The 16,121-nt window shown below is 37.0% G+C and overlaps 1 protein-coding gene across 7 annotated transcripts in view; it reads right to left on the reverse strand.

Moving 5' to 3' along the window:
• The window catches only part of DMD (dystrophin), a 1,125,431-nt gene that overhangs the window by 322,209 nt on the left and 787,101 nt on the right, over positions 1–16,121 (reverse strand). For all 7 annotated transcript variants that reach the window (XM_054165808.1, XM_054165807.1, XM_054165806.1 and 4 more), the window contains one exon: positions 11,960–12,195. In XM_054165808.1, coding sequence (XP_054021783.1) covers positions 11,960–12,195 — 236 coding nt within the window. The remainder of the gene's footprint in view (positions 1–11,959; positions 12,196–16,121) is intronic.

A 16,121-nucleotide genomic window follows, 5' to 3' on the forward strand; every position in this document is an offset into this window, starting at 1 on the left:
ATACGCATACAGCTAAAAAAATTCTCAAACCAGATATAAATATATAAAATCTTTATCTTAGGTTAAAAAAAAAATAAATCCCCAAACCTTCATGTCTTGAAACAAGCTACAATTATTTAAATTATTTTAATTTTTCTAATTTGATATTTTGTTAGACCTAGATATATTGGGAATTTTAATTATTCTTTATTTTCATTTTCAAGCAATTTCCATGTCTGTTATCAACAAGTAAGGCCAGATGTGTGAGATGCTGAATGATTACAACTCTCTTTCTAGAATCTTTCTAATGTTGATTCTATTACTTAATTTCCACTTCAATTACTTACTTTTTAAAAGGAAATTTGCTCAAGATTATCACTGAACTGTAATAGTCTGGATCAATGAGCACTTATTACATATTTGTGATTTATTTTTAAGACTTGACATCAGCAAAAATCTTGATATCAGTAGTATTGACAAATTAGCACTGCACTTTTAGGTTAGTTATACTCTACTCTTGCCTAGTTGTTTAAGTACATAGAAATGAACACTAAACATTACCTTTTTTTCTTGTCCAGTGGATCAGTTTAACTTATGTTTAGCAACACTGAATGGTCCTCCCACCTTCCATTGACTATTTCTAATTGGTGGTTGTACAACAACCCATTGAGAAAAAAGATGAATAAGCATTACCTGTTCTTAAACTATACTTCTATGAGCAGTAAGTAACTGCAGCAACTGAGTTACTTGTGTATTAGTGGCTAACAGGAAAACTCTTTGCAAGCAAATAGAGTAGACAGTGGCAATATCTGAACTTCATGAACCCCAGTGTGCATTCTGTGTTTAACAATTCAGCTGGAGGATTTGACAAATCCAGAAGCATGAAAAAGAAATTTGGGAGCTGGTTGAGGTGACAAAACCTCTGTCTATGAAACTCACATGGTGATAAATTAAATTGATCTTTTAGCTCAATAGGAGCAATAGCCCATAACAGCAGCAGAATACAGTTCTGGGAGTTGATTTGTTATCTTGATTACTGTATCAGCTAGAAACGGAGATGGATGAGTGGTTTCAGTAATGCAAACTGGATCACATTTAGTACAAAACCAGTCTTAATTAAGTCCTTCTTCATCAGCTGATTGTGTGAAGAGCTGAATTCTCTGGTTCAGTTCAGAAAAATGTCTTCTTTGAGGAAAACAGATAGTCCTACTTCCCTTAACAGGATTACTTTTATATTTCAAGTTCAGTGAGTATTCAGCTATTTCCTGAAATTCAATTGTAGTGTATAGTAGACTGAAAAAAAATAATATTCTGTCTAAATACATTGCAATTTTTTCCTGTGTGTTAATAGGAATCTCTGAGATTTTGCAGTAGTGAAGGAGGATTGTTATTTTATATCAGAAAGCCCAAAAAATAAACACAAGACCTCCTCCCACCACCCTTCCCAACTAGTGAAAGAAAAAGATAATCCAGAAATGCTAGAATTCAGTGTTTCTTCATTGTTGCTCATCATTAACAAAGGATATCACCTGTTGGAGATGTTAAGCAAAATCAGACAATTTGTTCTCATCTTCTGCATGCATTTTCCATTTAGTAGAAACACAAAGAATAATGCATTGAAGAAGAGAGAGGCCAAAGGGAACTCCAGGCATGTTCCACAAAGGTGAAGAAGCATATGGGGCAAACAGGTGAAGATCAGGCAAAGGCAGGTTATGGTGTGTCTCTCTCCTCAGTTTTCCTTAATACTAGTCATGCAGTTTTCACTTCCATTACCTTTCTCCCTCCTCAGAACCACTATAACTTATTTCCTGTTAAATCTAGTAATAATACATGTCAAGTGGTGGGGTACACAGTGAAATAAATGTGCATAATGGTTAGGTAATGGAGAAAAATAGTCAAGAACCCTGCTTTATGCTTCACTTATGGTGTTACTAGAGATTTTACCTTTTCACTTTTGCAGCTCTACACAGCATAAAATTGAAATATTTTGCCTTAGTGAATTAGATGTCTACCTCCTGTTTACATGGAGTAATTTTGATTACTTTGCATGAGTGTTGTAAAACAATATACCCATATAAATCAACAGAGAACTCTCTACAAGAACGTCTCTAAGTGCAAAAAACCTGTTCTAGTATTCTACTGGGAAAAGAGAAAAAGGAATTGCGAGAAGTTGACTAACTGCAATAGAACTAAGTCACAGGAAACTATCTGACATGTCCAAAAGCTTAAAAATAAATCTACTGACATTTTCTTTAAAACAGTTCCTTCACGAAAAAGGATGATAATGACACTGCTGGCTTCTCTTCCTCAAAAGGGAATTGTCCATCTGCTAGCAAATCCCTCAATCTATGTTTTTATTAAGCACTGTTTATAGAAGCTTCAGAGTACCTTTGGCACTTTGAGAAACCAATTCAAGAAGGTAGATTATTTTAGTTAAAATTCGGGGATAATTTTCTCTTTCATATAAAAGAGCTTTGTTTTAAGATCAGCTTCGTTAGAGAGCTCTGCTGGGATTTGATGTTATTTTTTTCTGACAGAATAAAACTTACTCTCTAAGAACAGCTTCATCTCCTCACACATAAAATGAGTAAATATACAAGTGTTCCCTTTAGTTTTAATTTGCACCTTGTGATTACATCTAGATAAGAATTATACATTTCACAATTCTTTAGAAACAAGCTGCTTTTATGTTTCTCATAATTACGGGATAAAGTCAAAGTCATTCTTAACTTTCCTTGTTACTACTGCTAATAATGTATATATTAATACAGATACAAAAATGCAGCCCCCTAAAACCTGCAACTGTTTTAACAGATCCTCAGTACAACTTAGAACAAAATAACTTGTTGAAATTTTGTTTGGACTGCTCCAGCTCTTAAATTAGTAAGAGCTGAGGTGGGAGAAGTGCAAACGTGGCATATAGCTGTGTTTTACTTCCTTTTAAAGTGAGCTTCATTGAAAAGGTGTACGACATAGAGTCTTGTTATTTGAAAACAGCATTCCTATATAGAATCATAGATTCACAGAATCAATAAGGTTGGAAGGGACCATATATTCACAGAATAATTTAGGTTGGAAAGGGCCAATCTGCTGTTCATATGGGTCCAAATTCAAAGTCACATCTGGTCTTGCCTCTCATCTTTTTGCTGCCCACTTCTGAGAAGAGTCTGGCTCCATGTTCTGTACACTCTCCTATCCAGCAGCTGTATGCAGTAATAAGGTCAATCCTGGGCTCTCTCCCAGGCTGAGTTAAGACCAGTTCTCAGCCTCTTTTCTTCTATCAAGTGTGCCATCCCCTGACCACCTTGGTAAACCTGCACTGGATTCCCCCAGTCTCTTTGTTACACATTGGGAAGCCTAGAACTAGGCACAAGATGCTAGAAGTGGTCTCACAGATCTTGAATGCAAGGGAATCATCACTTCACTCAGTCTGCTGGCTACAGTCTTATTAAATGTAGCCCAGGATTTTTTAATTTTTTTTTTTTCCCCTGCCTGGGCACACACAGAACTCATAAAGGTTTAAACAATTTTTATACTTTCTAGCTCAGCAGAATTTCCCCATGGTCCATACTGCAGATGGCACACAACATTAAACAGCCTTTTCATACCCATAGTGTGTTAGCAGGGGGCCAAGTGCAGCAGGTCTCTAAGTTGCACATACTAGAGGGATGCAAATGCACACAATGAAACAAGTGATTGAGATAAAAGAATAAGTCAGGTAAAGTGCAGTGTTGATGGAATAGGTTATTTATGCTTATAAGATAGGTCAGGCTTAGAAATGCAGAAAAATGGATTTGCTATTGAAAAATGAAACCCTAGAGGAAAGTGCATACTTCTAATACTTAACCTATAAATGCAAATGAAAATTAGTACCTACACTCTTGTCCTTTCCCTGTTGATCCTAACAAGGATGCCAGTTGCACTAATCGTGACAATATACCTTCATCCAGAAGCTTATTTGGCAGTAATTGGCAAAAACCCAAAACCAACCAACTAACCAAAATCCAACAAAAACTAAAACCAATCAACCAACCAAATAAAAGCCAGCAAAAAACAAACCAAGCAACAACACCCCCCAAATCCCAAACAACCAAAAAAACACAGACGAAAAAACAACCAACCCCAAACCCAACAAAACCCCAAAATTACTTCACAGTAGGCCAATGAAAGCAAACAAAACAAAGTTATGTTTAGGTCTTTAGGCACAACAGTAGCATTTCTAGTTTTTTTTTTTTTTGATGATGATGATTTCTAGCCTGACTAAAAACTAATTGAAGCACGATGAAAGTAATGAAAGTATCTCTGTTACTTCAATGCCTTTAGAATCAGATCCTTAGAGGTAAAATCTTTATGCACATCCTAGTGATTAACATTAGAGAGAAAAAAGGAAATGGCTGCTAATCACTCTGTAAAAGACAGTGTTTAGACAGCTTGTTTTATTGCTGCAGAAAACAGACACATATACTCTCTAACCTACTGTAATGAGCTGACCAAGCTATTTTAAGATATAAGTTTTCTTTATGCACAACGAAGTACTAAAAAAAGGAGTCTCTTGACATGTATTCTATGTCCCTTGAGATCCAATTTTCAGATTAATACTTTTTTAAATAATTTTTTCTTCCCCTTTCCCTTTTAAGACTCCAATTTCCAGGGTTTCTAGAGCATCCTGCTGTATTTCCTAACCCTTAAGAACAAGCTTAAAGGCTGAAAGACATCTTTTCGTTTTCCTCTACTCTGTAAAAATAAGATAAAATCTTTCAGCATGCAAACCTTGTAGTTCTAACTTTTTCTAATATACTTAGAAACCTGCTCATTTATTAGTCTTTTTTATTCACTTCAAAAACTGAAACCAGCCTTCCAGTTCTTCTCATAAATTAGAATTAATTTTAAAATTCTAACAGCATGACACAGTATAAAGTAAGAATTTTGTCAGATATTCCATCTTAAATAGAGCATTAACACCCTGAGTTACACATAAAATAATGATAATATTCTCCTGAATAAATAAATCTATGGTAAAATTCATAGAAATATAGGAGGGTTTGCACACTACTTGAGCCACAAAATCATGTGGAGGGATCTGCTGTCAGAGAAGATGCACAAAAATGCCAATGAACCCTCCAACATGCTGCAGAAGCAGTTTCAGCTACAGCCCTGCTTTGGGAGTTACTTGATCCTGGTCCAACAATTCCTCAGGGACTGTCTGCAGCTGTTTCTTCATATGCAAATAGAAGATCCTACAGAATGTGAAGCTTTGAAAACAACCCTCTAAGCAGCATGACAGCACTGCATGAAGCATAGGGCAAATACACTCCTGAAGACTGATACTGAAAGTATGAATGTCAATTTCCAACTTACTGCTATCATACTTGGATTCTGGACTGGAGAACTCCCCCCTTTAAGTGCATCAGAACATGAAATTGGAAAACATCCATCTCCATTCGTAAAATCTATTATGTTCTTGAATATTATCTGAAGATATGTTATATGGGTCTTTTGGTGCATATGTCACTGACATGAAACATCTTCAAACCTCTATAGAACTTGAAGCACACTATCCTAAATGTTGAGAATTTCGTTCTATACTTAGAATCATAGAATCAATAAGGTTGGAAAAGACCTCAGAGATCATCGAGTCCAACCTATCACCCAACACCTCATGACTAACTAAACCATGGCTTCAAGTGCCATTTCCAACCCTTTTTTGAACACCTCCAGGGACAGTGACTCCACCACTTCCCTGGGCAGCCCATTCCAATGGTCAATCACTCCTTCTGTGAAGAACTTCCTCCTCACCTCAAGCCTAAACTTCCCCTTGTACAGCTTAAGACTGTGTCCTCCTGTGATGCTGGTTGCCTGGAAGAAGAGACCAACCCCCACCAGCCTACAACCTCCCTTCAGGTAGTTGTAGAGAGCAATAAGGTCTCCCCTGAGCCTCCCCTTCTCCAGGCTAAACAACCGCAGCTCCCTTAGCCTCTCCTCATAGGGCTTTAGCTCCAAACCTCTCACTAGCCTTGTTGCCCTTCTCTGGACATGATCGAGCAATTCAACATCTTTCTTGAACTGAGGGGCCCAGAACTGGACACAGTACTCAAGGTGTGGCCTAAGCAGTGCTGAGTACAAGGTTGCATATGAAAATCTATGTGCATTTATAAAGTTGTGTGCTAAAATGCATGGTATGTAACCATGGGGAAGGATAGATAGATAGATAGATCAAAAAATACTAAAGAAAAAGCAGAATGTCTACTCTTTCATCTGAAATCTGGTAATTGCATAGTTTACAAATAAATATTTTTCCTTAACTGTTATTTTGCTGTCTTCAGCTGCACAAAAATCCTCATCTATTGAAAAAAGTCAATTCAGTAATTAATAATGCAAATAGTCTCTTCATTACAATTTTATTTACTTCTCTGACAGATGATCAAATCTACTTTTTGAATAGTGACAAATTAATTGAGTAGAAATAAATTATCTGAATCTTTGGGGTGAACCTTAGGATGACACAAATCATTACCTAAGACTGTTTTTTTTCACTCTTTTAAGTCTCAGTGACTCTTAGCTGTAGATCTCATTCTACATAAATGTTATTTTTTCAGATTAATCCCCTCCACTGCACCTAACAGTGCAAACTCAACCAATGCTCTTAGAACCAACAAGCACTGAAGCTCTGAAACACAGTAAGCTCTGAAAATTGTTTGAAGTCAACATCATTAGTAATAGTTCTTATTTTTTACTTAATAAAGTCTATGTTCATCCAGTACAAATGAAAGCCATGTTTTCAATAACATAGACCACAAAAAATTTGGATGGACAGCATGCCTTAGAAAAATCCACAGACAGAATTCAGAATTAAGGAGACTATAGGTTTTGATCTCTTTGACAGGCATTGTTAATTATCTTCAAGCTTTGCACATCCTCCATAGTTCACTGCTTTTAGTAGACTACTATTCCTACTGTAAACCATCCTCAAAACACAATGATACAAAAGCAGAGGTTCCGAGTAAAGGCTTCTTGGCATCTTAAATAAAAATCATAGAATAGAATAGAACAGAACAGAACAGAATAGGTTGGAAGAGACCTTCAAGAAGGGACCTCCAGAGATCATCAAGTCCAAACCTGCCAAAGCAGGATCACCTAGGACAAGCCACACAGGAATGCATTCAGGCAGGTTTGGAAAGTCTCTGGATGAGACTCCACAACCTTTCTGGGCAGCCTATTCCAGTGCTTCATCACCCTCACCATAAAGTGTCTCCTCGTGTCGAGGTGGAACCTCCTGTGTTCTAGCTTGTACCTGTTGTCCCTTCTATCACTGGGCACCACCACAAAGAGCCTGGTACCTGCATCTTGACACCCACCCTTCAGATATTTAGAGACATTGATAAGATCCTCTCTCAGCCTTCTCTTCTTCAGACTAAACAGTGTCAATTCTCTCAGTGTTTCTTCACAGGAGAGAACAGGCTTCCATTTTTCAATGATGTAGTAAAATATAGATTATTATCTTGGTCCTCTGTCCACAGCTTTCTCTTTCATGAAGAATCCCCTCCTGAGATCAAGTATAAAACATCTTGATTATTCTGAAGTAAGGACGGTGAAATGAAGCAACAGTGCAAGGTGTATTCTTTCATGTCCCTCACTGACTTACATCTTGGCATATTATATATTCTCAATAATTCCTGTGAACTTTACTTGCAGATTAAGGATGTCTAAAGAAACAACATATGAGTCTCTTGTCAGGCTGCCTTACACTTATTTTTTTCCAGGATCAAATCCTGCAAAACATCAGTCTTCAAGCAAATGAGGAAAGTAGAATATTTTTTTCCTCTAATGAAAACACGGATGACACTAAAGTAGTAATGCATTTCTTTACCATGCACATTTTAGTGTCTTCTAGTTTAATTATGCAGGATTTAACAAGATATATACAAATACAGATGACTAAAATATGCAATGCTTTTGTCTGGAACAAATCTGTACCATTCATCTGGCAGAAAGGTTAACTGTAGATGTTTGAAATGAACAGCCATTATGCTGCTCTTTCATTATGCTCCTTTTACTACCTAGTACCTCCACTTGACCTGTTGGAGAGCAGTGAAGGGAAAAGAGACCTGAGGGTCCTAGCAGATGGAAGGATGATCATAAGCCAGAAATATGCTCTTGAGGCCAAGACGACCAATGCCATTCTGGGCTGTATTAGAAGGAGTGTGGTTAGTAGGTCAAGAGAGGTTCTCCTCCCCCTCTACTCTGCCCTGGTGAAGCTGCATTTGGAATATTCTGTTCAGTTCTGGGCCCCTCAGTTCAAGAAGGGCCCCTCAGGGAACTGCTTGAAAGAGTCCAGGACAGAGCTACAAAAATGATTCAGGGAATGGAATATCTCCCTTACAAGAGAGATTGAGGGAGCTGGGGCTCTTTAGTTTGGAGCAGAGGAGACTAAAGGGTGACCTCATGAATGTTTATAAATATGTAAAGGGTGAGTACTCAGAGGATGGAGCCAGGCTCTTCTTGGTGATGCCCAATGACAGGACAAGGGGAAATGGGTGGAAGTTGAAGCATAGGAAGTTCCATGTAAAGAAGAGAAAAAAAAAATAAAAAACACTGTGAAGGTGAAAGAACACTGGAACAGGATGCCCAGGGGGGTTGCAGAGTCTCCCGCTCTGGAGATATTCAAAAGCTGCCTGGATGCATCCCTGCATGACCTGATATAGGTGATCCTGCTCTGGCAGATGATCTTTTGAGGTCTCTTCTAGCCCCTAATATTCTGTGATTCTGCACCACCTAGGGAAATTTAAGTTAAATTGTTTCTTTCATTAAAGGCAAGCTGCCACTAAACAAATATTTTTCTTTTTTCCTCTCTTCTTTTCTTTTCTTTTTTTTTTTTTTTTACTATATCTGTCTTTTGTATTTTGTTTTGTTCTGTAATTAACCTTTGTAAATGTTGTTCACACAAGAGCACCTATTCACTGTGATCACCTCCAAGCAAAGTTCAAATGGGGGCTAATGATGTCTTTAACTTTTGTGGAGGAAAAATATGGCAGAGTTATTGGCAGTTATTCTTGTGACGGAATCAGATTTAAATGAACTTAACTAAAATGCCCTCAGAGACTGAACTTGAACAAAATTACATGCTGCTGTGTAAGAAGGAACAACCTAAGGTCACCTATTTTTACCTGGGTAATTTGGAAAATATCCCATTATGAGTGTTAGTAGGGTATGGGATTTCTTTGCTTTTAAAATGTTTACCTTGACATTTTGATTTCTTATTAGGAATGTGGTTCTCTGTTTTGAAAGAAATATTAAATTAGAAAACAAACAAACAAACAAAACAGCAAGAACTTGGTAACATACCAACAGGACTAGCAGTTTGAAGTGGATGTGTTATAATGCAAAAGGTTGCTTGGAGAACGTATCTTTACAATGATCAATTTTTATAAAGGAAATAGCTGTGCTAATATGGTATTTTACACCTTAAGTAAAAAAGATGAAAGAAAAAAAAGAAAAGAAAAGCAAGGAGGAAAGGAGGAAAGGAGGAAAGGAGGAAAGGAGGAAAGGAGGAAAGGAGGAAAGGAGGAAAGGAGGAAAGGAGGAAAGGAGGAAAGGAGGAAAGGAGGAAAGGAGGAAAGGAGGAAAGGAGGAAAGGAGGAAAGGAGGAAAGGAAGAGAGAAAGAGAAAGAAAGGAGGAAAGAAAGAAAGAAAGAGAGAGAGAAAGAAAGAGAAAGAAAGAGAAAGAAAGAGAAAGAAAGAGAAAGAAAGAGAAAGAAAGAGAAAGAAAGAAAGAGAAAGAGAAAGAAAGAGAAAGAAAGAGAAAAAGAGAAAGGAGGAAAGAGAAAGAAAGAAAGAAAGGAGGAAAGAGAAAGAAAGAAAGGAGGAAAGAGAAAGAAAGAAAGAGAAAGAAAGAGAAAGAAAGAAAGGAGGAAAGAAAGAAAGGAGGAAAGAAAGAAAGAGGTTAATCTACTGAGATGGAACTCATCGATATAACTTACTGAGATCCTTGTAGAAGTACAAGAAGCTCTGCAAATAGAGTGCAATACAATGTTGTCACTTTCAATGACTTTTAAATCAGAACCACAGGAGCGGTATGACAACAATCTTTTACCAAATATACACAGATCTGGGGAGGTAAGCACTATTTTTGGATTTCTAACTTAGATCATATCTGGCCTGGCTTTTCAGACTAGCCAACCTCATTAGCTTACATACTGTTGCAGACAATCCACACATTAGAAAGCAGGAGATTTTGTTTGAGAAACCTAAAATTCTCCCTGAATTTTGTAAATTTTGTCTGCTAATCTCACCTAATAATCCAGTGAGAGATTTAGGAACAGAATCAAAATTTCCTTATGTTCATTTCCATGTATTAAGAGGACCATTAGAGAAGAGGGAGCCAATTAACAGAATGGCAGTCTATATTTAGACTTTGGTTCTTCCATTTCATCAGAGAGTATATTAAATGTCACATTCTGTTGCACTGCCAATTAGAGAGGTAAGCACAACAAGAAAGAGTTTTCCTGCTGGTTTTGTTACCAGCACAGCATGGCATCAAAGAAAGAGACAGGGCTATCCAGCCAGAAACAGAAGTGAGAGGAAGACTACAAGACTGCTGGCTTAACCGCCAAAATGTTTTAGCCTTGAGTTAAATTTAAATACAGCTATAAAGCAGTCCATTACAAAACACATAGCATTATTTGAAGTTCTGGAGAGCTAATAATTTGATCTCACATTTAACAAAAAGAGATCTGCTGAAGGAAGCAAGCTATGGATTTTGCCTTCCAGAGTAACATGCTCAGAGGAGGTATAAACTAAAAAAAAAAAAAAAAATTATAAGTAAAAAAATTATTATCATTCTGAACCAGGTATTTGACAACAGAAAATTTTAAAACCTAAAATGTTTCTGAAAAATCTGAGAAGGTAAGATACAACTAAGTCTTATTTGGCCCTTAATCTTTTTCAAATGGCATAATAGTTATTCTAACCCAGTGTCCTGTGTAGGTGATATTGAGACATAAGAAAAAATAAAAAGATGTAGATAAGAAAATAAGCAGAATTACTTATGTGAGTCATCTGCATATTTTAATGTTCAGTACAGATGCTAGGCAAAATATGTCTATTGTTTTCTCCTTTTCTTTCAACTTTATGAGAAAAAAAAAAAAAGAAAAAAAAAAAAAAGAAAGAATATCAGTATTTTCCAAATCAGATTTTTTTCATGAGGAAGAGAAAGCAGAAGAGAATCTTATAATAGATTGTCCCTAAACTCAGTTTAGAACTGAACTGTGTGGAAATTTAACAGGTAAAAAGTTTTGCACAGGCAAGCCAAATCTTTTCTATTGAGCTGTGTTAAAACTAGAAGGCAGGTAATTACTTTCAAGCTGTAGAACACCAAATTAGTTTTTATTGCAAAACTTTAGCTTTTATTTTATTTTTTCCTTTTAATTTTAACTTGCACTTTCTTCTTTCTTTTCCCTGTGTTTTCAAAGATTGATATCACTGATGCAGTTTAGCTGACAAAACACTTGTGATAATGAACTGTTCTTTTCTTTAAGATGACTGAGGAGCTTTTCATAACTCAGAAGCAGCAGGATATAAGCCTCTCCAAGTTAGTACAGAAGCAACATAAGAAAAGGTACGAAACAGAATATCTTTCCTCCTGGCGACCTGGAGCATGCTATGCAATTCCTTCTTTCTCATGAGCTTTATATTTCAGCCACTGTGGCTTGCATGCTCTTATGACACAATCAGTACAATCAATAGAAAGATAAAGAGATCTGTCTTAAATACCAGAGAAATTACTAAATACTCTCTTTTTTTTTCTCCTGAGTTAATTATCTTAACATCTTTAACCCAATGATTGTGCTTATGGGATAAAGTAGCTTAAGTAACAATCAGAGATACTACAGCCTATTATCTCTCCTGTGTTCCTTGTTGAAATGATTTAATACAGAATAAAGACCATGAGGCTTTCGACTTAAAAAGTCAGTGTTTCTCATACCTTTTGTTTGATGATCATGTCGTTGATGTCATCAAGATCACCTACTATCACTCTTTGAGATTTTATCTCTCGATCCAGTCGAGAAAGCCAGTCAGTGAGTTCTGCCCATGCCTTATTGAAGTCAGCCAAGGCTGGAACCTCCAAAAGCACAGAAGATGGCATTTCTGGTTTGAAGGTGGTGGTTTCCTTGGTTACCCTGGTTTGTGTATCCACAGCAACAGTTTCACCAGAAGTTACTGAAAGAAAAGAAATGCTAAAATTACTGAATAAACGAACTATGATAAATGTTTATTTCAGTAACAGAATTTATGCAGTAGAAAGGGTAACACAGAAGTAAGCTTGTTTCTTGATGTTATGTCTACTGGAAATATGAAAATTAAATCTAAAAGAAGATATGAATTAACCTTCCTACAGTATTTCTATTGTAGTATATGCTTAACATTCAGTATTCTCTGCATATTGAAATGTCATCTTTAAGAGATCAGTGGGCCCTAGGAACACTAGCAAAGATCTCAGTGTAATAAGGACTCATCACTCAAGGTCACTGAGGCATTTCTATACATGAGTCATCTTCCAAAATCTAGAAGTGTGGTCAGACCTATCAAGACTAGAGGCAGATTCAAAAAAAGTCGGTTACAACACCCAATGTATCACAGCATAACCCTGTATCTAGAACAATGTTTCTTCCACAGTCCCCAGTCACTCTATAGCTGTGAATTTGCCTCACCAACAATATTCTCACTTACTTTTACCACCAGGTATTTTCCAGAGGATCAGTGACCAATAAAAAAACCACAACACACACAACAAAAAAACCAACCAACAAAAGCCATCAAAAACCTCTACACAGTAATGGGTTTATTGATTTCCAGTACTTCTGAGAGTCTGATGGTTTCCTTCACAGGTATTAATGTATTTTCAGAAGTCTGTCTAATGTCTCAAAACTCAGGTAGCAGGTAAGAGTGTCTTGGGTTTGAGTGGACGGAAACTCTTCTACCCCTCCCCAAAGGGATAAAAGAAAAATGTTCCACATAGGATTGCAAAGAACTGGAAATTTAAATGGAAGCACTATTCACAACTATATACAAGAGGGCAGAATGACTTCCCTGCTCCTGCTTGTCACATTGTTCCTGATACAAGCCAGGATGCCATTAGCCTTCGCCACCTGGGCACACTGCTGGCTCATGTTCATAAGCTTTGCCAATGCTGCAGTAGGCCACAAACCTCTCCCTCATCACAAGAGATAGCAATCTGCACCAGGAAGGGAGCAGGGAGAGGGAAAGGTAAGAATAACCTGCGCTGCCTGTTTATAATGGGGTTGCACGCATATGGGAATGAAATAACAGAGATTACACTTTCCAGTCCACTTCTTGGGCTATCTAGAGCCTGGAGGACCAGACTCTATGGTTCTTAAAGCCATAACAAAGAGTTCAACAGTTTGCCCATAAAACCCCCTGCAATCTTAAAGCAATCAGAAATGTTCATTTGTCTTGCCAAATAATTTAGCAGCTGTTTTACACTATGAGAAATGTTTTGATTTGCTTCACTGGGGAATCAGTGAACCTCTTCAGTGTTGCAGAAAGGGAAAGAGCTGTGTGCAAGCATCTAAATGATTGTCACTGTAAAAAGCAATGTAAGATACTGTCAGTGATAAAAATACTGTATGATTGCAATTTACCAAACCAACTGATATATACATTATTTATCTAGCCTGAATAAGTGGCACCAAATAAATAAATGATACCAAAAGTGACTCCTGCAAATGATGACTTTTAATAACATGCACTGCAAATAATTAGGTTTATCTACCCATCCATACAATTATTGCATTTCTGAAGAGCAGTTCTTGTACTTTCTGTACTTTAAAATTACATACCTGTGGATAACTATGAAGTTAATTATTTATTGTAAAAAAGTGTTCTAAGACTAAGCTTTTAATTAAAACTACACAATACTGATGAGAGAATGGGTATATCTTTTCCTGACAAGGAACGAGGTTTGCAAGGGGGTTCTTTTGTAATAACATGGTGTTTGCTGTAATAGAGTAGTAAAGTTAAAGTTTTCAATATCCAAAGCACAACAGGTAATCCTCATAGATCTCTTTCATTCACACTTTTATTCAAGTATGAAATCGCTAGACCACATGTTCTTTAAATAAATAAGTTGTCTTCCATACTCCTCACATTTTCCATCACCTCTGTTGAAATTACCACAGATATTTTTTCCTTATTATCTTTCTTTTAATCTAAATTATGCAAATGAAGCAGAGATTATTTGTACTCAAACTACTGAGGCCACATTTGAAGTACTGTATCCAGTTCTGGGCTTCCCAGTACAAGACAACTATAGAGCTACTGGACAGCAGCCAGTGAAAGGATGACAATACAATTAAGGGACTGAAGTACCTCTGTTATGAAGAAAGCCTGAGGAAGTAAGAACTGTTTAGCTTAGAAAATACATGAATCAGTGGGATCTCTTAAACATGTATAAATATCAGAAGGGAAGGTGAAAAGCAGATAGAGCCAAGCTCTTTCCACTGCTGTCCTATGACAAGAGAAGAGATGATGAGCTCAGACTGAAGCACAGGGGGTTCCCTCTCAATATTAGGAAATACCTTTTAACTGAGCACTATAACAGGTTGCCTGAAGAAGCTGTGGAGTTTGCCTCCTTGTAGATGTTTAAAAGTTTCCTGAACACAATTGTGGGCAACCTCTTCTAGGTCACACTGCCTGAGCAGAGTGATTGGAACAGATGTCCTCCAGACACCCTTTCCAACCTCACCCACTATATGATGCTGTGATTAGTCAGTCCCATAAAACGAGGCCTGGGATAGTGGAGTAAACAACTGTATGTTTTTATTTCCTATATGCTACTTTTCCCATAGCTTTTAGCTCATCGGGGAGAGAATTTAGTGATCAGAAGGCAACATACTAAACCTATCATTCATTAATGGACACAACTGACTGAGTTGATGGCTTTTAGCAGAGGCCTCTGTCTGTTACCTAAAGCAACAAGTCCCAACTCATGGTTTAAGGTCTGAATCTTTGGATTTCTGCCCCTTGCAAGTAGCCCTCACTCCCTATTTTAAAGGAGATGGGAAGCAGGTGTAAAAAACTGAATGGTGCATAGTACCTAAAAATTTCCTTCTGGGCTGGCTAGGGAACAGCATAACACTGTTAGGTGCTTCAGTTTCACACTTTGTTGGTAGCAGTCATCATATCTCACAGCTCTGTCCTCAAAGTTTCAGTACACCATAACTTTACTTCAGCTGTCAGCAGATGAAGCAATGAGTTTGACAACTACTGCTGATGAGGAGAAGAAAGGGGGAGGAACATCAGTTTCCACAGAGTGGCATGGCTCAAAAAAATGGATGGGGCCCACAAAGTTGCTGACTTTGGGCCATCAAACAAAGGAAAAGTTTAAAACAAAGGTGCATCAAGCAAGAATAGCGAGGAAGGATGGAACATTGTAATAAGATCAATAAGGCAATGAGAAGGGAAAATACATAATGTTCATTGAAGGCAAAAGTTACTTAAGAGTTATTTTTCATACACATACAAATGAGGACTATTTAATTTGTAGGTTCACTTGCTATTTTGTTCACTTGTTAACATACACTGAAGCCAGAAAAGAATGTCAACAACAATGTGTTATTAATATTTACTTAGTTTAACTGAGGTGACGCTTGGAACTTACAAACATCAGTGATCTGAAATGACTCTTAGAAAATCACTAAGAAAAGAAAATATCAGTCATCGCTTCCTTGGTCTTAATTGCTCTGTCCAGAAACAGAAGTGAATTCAAAAAGGGTCAATATCCTCAAGATTATACACAGAAGGGTTTTTTTATGCCAATATAGTAATCACAGTTTAATAGAAAAATTAGTGTTCTAATTTTTCATCTTTGTTGTGTGGAGGCAGCAAATGGCATGTTTTTGATCATGTCTCTCTCTTATGAATCTTATTTCATTGCCTGAAGGACAAATAAAAGGGCAAAAAATAACACTACAAAGAAATAATGAAAACAAAATATATCATAGTTTTCTACAGATTTCAAAATGTTTTGTTTGGGTTTATTTTGGTTTCGGTTTTGATCTCTTTTTATGCCACCTTCTCCCTCAGCTGGTCATTAACAAAATCTGTCTGACACCAAGAGAAAATTA

The sequence above is a fragment of the Dryobates pubescens genome, chromosome 12 (genome assembly GCF_014839835.1).
Source record: "Dryobates pubescens isolate bDryPub1 chromosome 12, bDryPub1.pri, whole genome shotgun sequence".
Taxonomy (NCBI): Eukaryota; Metazoa; Chordata; class Aves; order Piciformes; family Picidae; genus Dryobates; species Dryobates pubescens.